Source organism: Dermacentor variabilis, chromosome 2 (assembly GCF_050947875.1).
Source record: "Dermacentor variabilis isolate Ectoservices chromosome 2, ASM5094787v1, whole genome shotgun sequence".
Classification (NCBI taxonomy): Eukaryota; Metazoa; Arthropoda; class Arachnida; order Ixodida; family Ixodidae; genus Dermacentor; species Dermacentor variabilis.
Window position 1 is genome coordinate 61899586 of NC_134569.1, and position 6000 is coordinate 61905585.

Here is a 6000-nt window from a genome sequence, read left to right on the forward strand (position 1 = left end):
AACTAGGGAGATCATGCAGTTATCACGTGCAAGAAACAGTGCCGAAGTTCCAATATTTGACCTTAAAATAGCGCATTAGAGTGTACACTGACTGCGTCACAAGAATATGCTGTAGCTACAGATGAGTGACATAAGATCGTGCAAAACTTAACGTGGTCCGGAGCTGTATTTGTTTCGAAGCCACACGGGTGCACATAGTCTGATGTGCAATCCATCGTAGCCTGCAATGGCAGGTGCCTAACACGTTGCGTTGTATATTTGCGCCCTACAGAAACTGCGGAAGGAGCTCGGTCCGTCGTCTATCATCACCATTGTGTTGCCAAACGAAACGGAGGAGAGGAATGCGGCCTTCAACGTTCAGGAACTTCAGCCGTAAGCAAACTTGGGATCAGCGAGGGAATATACTTAATACAGGGCCCAGATTCAGTGCGATATTTTCGACACATATCAAATGCGTCCAACGCGCGTGCGCAGCTCTGATAAAAATAAACATTGTCATAGCTGGCTTCACCACAGTAACAGTCCTTCGGAGAAACCAGGTTTTCTGCCTTCCTTTCTTTTTTCCCCGTTTTACAGGTTTATGCGTGTACGTAACTGTGGGTGTCGATCTGGCAAACATAAGCATAGTTAAACATAAATACACATCAACCGGTCTAGACCAGAACCGAGTCGGGGTTCTGACAACGGCTTTAGAACCAGTACACTGCCAGGAGTCGCGACAAAGCATGCATTGCGCGTGTCGTATGATTCTGAATGCTAATTGCCGTGTTCAGGCACTGTGTAGTACAAGTGATAAACAGGAAACACTGTCGGTATTAGGGATAAATGGCACACACAGCATATAGACGTTCGCGTGCCTTTTTGTATCTTGTGTGTCATTTAGCATTGCAGAAGTTAGTAGGCAACACACAAAAAGAGGTACGAATATCTCCCATACCATCTGTCGAGATCAATTTTGGAATATTCCCGAATAAACTGTACCACAATTTTTCTCCTTTCTACAACCAACGCCCTTATGCAAGTTCAGGGTCTTTTTCTTCAGTACCTACACTCCGGAATCACACGAACTTTTTTTTGTCAGCCTGACTGCAACTCGTGTCCCTTCTTCTGAAAGTTCGCTCCAGGCTAAAACTTTTCTTGTTTGCCCATTGTTGATCATTTTAAAAGGCTTTTTTGGCATTTCTACCGTTCCAAACTTCTGGAACCTGAACGCGAGAGTTTGTTTATAAAGCTTCGAAACGTTGAGGATTACCGAAAGAAGAAAAACGCTGCATAAGCATATGGAGTAAGCTTTATTCATACTGTATGTACTGTGTACATTTAAGGGCGTTACCTATTGCTAGATCTGACGCGCATTGCAATGTGGCAATCGGTCGGCTTTGCATGTAATAACGAGCACTAAGTCTTGTGAGCTTATGTATTATAAGCGATGTTAATTTGTTTTCTTTTTATATTTTGAGATCTAAGCTGATAAGCATATAAATTTTTAGTGAACTTGCCATGAAACAAAGCCGCTGGATTGCAGGTTGGTCAACTACCTGTTCGTGAGCACGCACGACACCTTCAGCCCCAACTCTGCGCTCACGCACTTCAACGGGCCGGCGCAGGACATCGACACTGGAGGCATGGTGCGCGCACGAACAGTATATTTGAAATAGGGTTTCAATTGAAATTCTATTTAGCGTAGCGGAACCGTTGCCATTACCAAACAGGCTAGATGATATAAGCTTTGTGGGCGTTAGCTGCATCTCCGTGCATGCACACGGCCAAGGACAGCGTGGTAAACGGTAACGCTATGCTAAACTGTACGACGGGTACCCGGATAAAACCGTTTCAGTGCGCTGCTGTTACGCTACTACACCTTTTCAACACTGCATGCTGGTCAACGCGTATGTCCAGTGCATGCGCCTGACTGGTGTTGTCCGTGGCAGCCTCGCACGAACAGCCGCTCGTTCGAAACGCCCGCATAAAAAGCGCGCGCAATATCTGCCCTGTCGAGATGTGTCGTCCTCGATCGTCCGTGCGGTGCGCAGTTCACCGCCATCGCGGACGTGATAAATCAGCTGAGCGGCAACCAGTCGCGGAAGCTGTGCTTCACGTTCGGCCTGTCTGGCGTGGCCTACAAGGTGGGTGCCGGAGCACCGCTGGCCAAGTACGTGCCCCTGGTTGGAGCAGCCGACCCGAGTGGCGCACAGAGCGCCCCCAACGCTGGCCAGCTGCCGAAGGAAGGACGGCCCATCACGTACGACGAGGTCAGTTGCGTTGTCGGAAAAGAGCTGCTGTGTTGTTGGCTGGCCGGGAAGCCGTCGTTGTGGCCAGATTGTCAAGCATTTGCTGTAAGAAATTTCACTACCGCATTCAGGAGTTCAGCAGTGCAGGAGTTCACAGGCTTTCCTTCTATATATATAAGCCGATACAATACAATACAATACAATACAATACAATACAATACAAAATACAATACAATACAATGCAATGCAATTCAATACAATACAATACGACACAATTTTCATCAAAAAGGTGAAGGAGGCTGTGGGTAAACGTTGCCCCTCTAAGAGCAGCTTGACAGGAGCCCACAGGCCCCTCATGCTCGCATGAAGTTTCCTGCGTTTTTTCGTGGATAAATAAGCATGAGTGGCGGGCGCACAAGAAGACGATGACACAACGACCTTTCCCTATGGAGGGAAAGATAGGTGGTGCTGGTTAAGAAGGGGAGGGGCGTTACACGCCCACTGACTTGCTCTATTTACTTGACGGAATGTAACGCCGACAAAGCATTCAGAGAAGTTGAGAGCCTGACGAAATGTCGTCTACTCTTAGATAATCTCGAAGAAATACAAAACAGACGCCGACCAAGAGGAACAAATTCCTTTAAAGTTTGCGATTGCGAACGAGGCTGCCGTGTGGGTCAAGAATTTGTATTATTTAAATAATTTCTTCATATTCATCGGCATTCAGTGTGCATGCTTTCCGACGTTCTGTATTTATCCCGTTTTTGTGTTTCTTGTCGTTCGCAGAGTGTATACAGGGCGTTTCAGCGAACACTTTCAAAAAATCTTTAAAAGTTGCCTGTGGCAGATATAACAATTCTACTGTAGTTCATGAGCTGGTCTACATGAAGCGGCGGGACAATACTTGCACAGAAAACTGAGATGTAAAATCGTCTAATTAATAAATATTCGCTGTGTATGGAAGAAGTGCACCGTGCAGAGCTCTGCAGCCGGATCGCCAGCGCTACTGAAGTGGGGCTCGGGCTAGACGCTGTTCCTGGTGTGACTGGCTAAGCCTACGCTGTTGCGACTTCCTGTCCGCGTCCTTCGTGTCGTCCACAGCTGTGTCGCACTTCTTTGCCGTAGCTGATTAAGTTTATAACTAATTACATTATGGCCCATATTACAATTTACAAATTATCGCCGTGGAGTTCGCAAGGCGGGATCCACTTGGAACGAATTTTCAAGGTGACACCAGTTTCGAGATATAAGTTCCCGAACTTTGCGGAGAAATGCATTGGCGTTCCAGTTAATTTGTTAACAAAACGTCATTTCATGCACTGAAGCACACAAGTAACTGGAACGCCAATGCACTTCTCCGCAAAGTTCGGAAATTTCTATCTCGAAACTGGTGTCGTCCTGAGAATTCGTTCCAAGTGGATCCGCCTTGCGAAGACCACTGCTAGAATTTGTAAATTGCAATGTGGGTCGTAAGATAACTAGCTAGAAAGTTAATTAGTGAATTCTTGTTAATTAATCAATTTCGCATTTCAATTTCTTGTGCAAGTAGTATCCGCCGCTTCGAGAAGACCGGCTCATAAACTAGAATTGAGCTATCTGCCACGGGCAACCTTTAAAAGATTTTGAAAGTGTTTGCTGAAACACCCTGTATATATGTAACAGAATAGGTGACAAACAACTTTCTCTAGAGATAACTTTGTTAGCGCGAAAACAGCTGGAAGTAATGGTGCTACACTAGTGGGGTAGACGGTAAAGAATGTTCTGCATTATGAATGCGCTTGAAAGGTTTAGGACAATGTAAGTAAGATGGGTGAATCCAGTAACGCTTAGTGGAAAGTTTGGTGTTGTCTCATGGAAGAAAGCTTGAACAAATACCGGCAGCTGAATAAGCAGCGATCGCTAGCAAGAGCAAGCTGCAAGAGTACCTTACTTCCGATGCAAGAGCGCCAAGCAGGGGTAAGAATGTGCGGCAGGAACTACGCCAACCTCTTAATTTAGTTATTCCCTCTCATTTTACTGAACGTTTTGCTAGCTGATAAACCGAAATGACCAACCACGTATACTGTCTTTCTACAAGCCTTTTCTATTCTATTCTATTCTATTCTATTCTTACCTCCTCGCCTGGTCTCTCTCTCTCTCTCTCTCTCTTCTTTTCTCATAGGTGTGCAAGTTGAATCTGACCTGCCACCAGGCGCACGTGGAGAAGAGCTGTTACGACAAAGTGGGGGACACGTGGTACGGCTACGTGGACGAAAAAGCGGTCGCCTCCAAGGTATGCACAACGGGCGGTTACGCGCGGTTATCGGTGAGCTCACCGCAGTGCGGGACAATTCGCAGCCATGCTGAGTAGGAGCTGCATAATCATCGCCTGCTTTGATCTTTGTGCTTGTACCCGCCTTGGTTGCTTGGTCGCTACGGTGTTGGGCTGCTAAGCACGAGGTCACGGGATCGAACCCCAGCCAAGACGGCCGCATTTCGATGGGAGCGATATGCGAAAGCACCCGTGTACTTCAATCTAGGTGCACGTTAATAATAATAGCTCTCGACACCTGGCGTTAGCGAAGGTATATTGAAATACCTAAACCGGCGAATAAGTGTTTGGTCAATGCTGCAGTTACTCGACGATTCCTGAAGAAATAATTGGAATAAAGCTCGCGATCAGTATTTATATATATATATATATATATATATATATATATATATATATATATATATATATATATATATATATATATATATATATATATCATCGAGAAGAAAGGGAGTTAACCGAGGGCCCCGATTTTCATTAGTCATATCATAAGAAGCCAACAAACACTGACACCAAGGACAACATAGGGGAAATTATTTTTGCTTAAGAAGAAGAAGAAGAAGAAGAAACGATAAATTAATGGAAATTAAAGTGGATGAAAATACAACTTGTCACAGGTGGAAACCGAACCCACAACCTTCGAATTTCGCGTGCGATGCGAAAGGGCTTCCAGAGGGTTTATGCGCTCTGGTTTGCTGTCCTGTGCCGTATTTCACTCTGTTCTCCGAAAAAGAGTAAAAACTCGGCACGTGTAAAAGGTCATACAGCGTTGTTGTGTTTTTAATATACCGTCATTAAGTGAAGTGGTGCGCTAGTACAGTATGCGGTACACGCGCTTGCGTTCAAAACACCCGCCTGCGCAGGCCAAGTGGATTCTAAAGGACGGCTGGGAGAACCTGTGCGTGGTGGCGTGGAACGTGGACGCGGACGACGTGAAAGGCAGCTGCCGGGGCGACGCGTCGGCGTCCTACCCGCTGCTGCGGAGCCTCAGCCAAGCCACCGCAGCCTTGGCCTACTGAGGAGCGGCAGAACGCGAACTTCATTGGAGACACATCATCAGCCCCATCTAATAAAGTGCCCTCATGCCATTACGGGAGTAGGCTCGTTCACTCAACTGCGTAACTCTTAATTTTCTTAAATGTATGGTATGGTACGAAAAACGATGTCACGCTAAACATCGAATGCCTTTCACGATTCATAACGGCGGTGTTTGCGTAGCGCACGAAAGTAGGAAATGAAGGACAGAGACGAGTAAAGAGCGCTAAAGAGGGCTCTTTAACGTCCGTTATGAACCACGATCAGACTCGCCCGAGTGAGTGAGTGAGTGAGTGAATAAACTTTTATTTGGTCCAGCAAAGCGCGATAAAACGCGCACCCGGCTAATCCCACGACGGGACTGACAGATCTAGTCTGCCGGCCCGATCGCGGGCGCGCTGGACGGCCAGGATTTGATCCTCA

The 6000-nt window shown here is 46.4% G+C and overlaps 1 protein-coding gene across 1 annotated transcript in view; it reads left to right on the top strand.

Annotated features, from left to right (window-relative positions):
- LOC142571987 (uncharacterized) overlaps positions 1-5624 on the top strand; it is a 53679-nt gene extending 48055 nt beyond the window's left edge. The window contains exons 21-25 of the mRNA XM_075680755.1: positions 272-372; positions 1526-1628; positions 2034-2252; positions 4393-4503; positions 5406-5624. Of these exons, the coding sequence (XP_075536870.1) occupies positions 272-372; positions 1526-1628; positions 2034-2252; positions 4393-4503; positions 5406-5561 (690 nt within the window). The 3' untranslated portion in view covers positions 5562-5624. The remainder of the gene's footprint in view (positions 1-271; positions 373-1525; positions 1629-2033; positions 2253-4392; positions 4504-5405) is intronic.
- Positions 5625-6000: the final 376 nt, after the last annotated feature.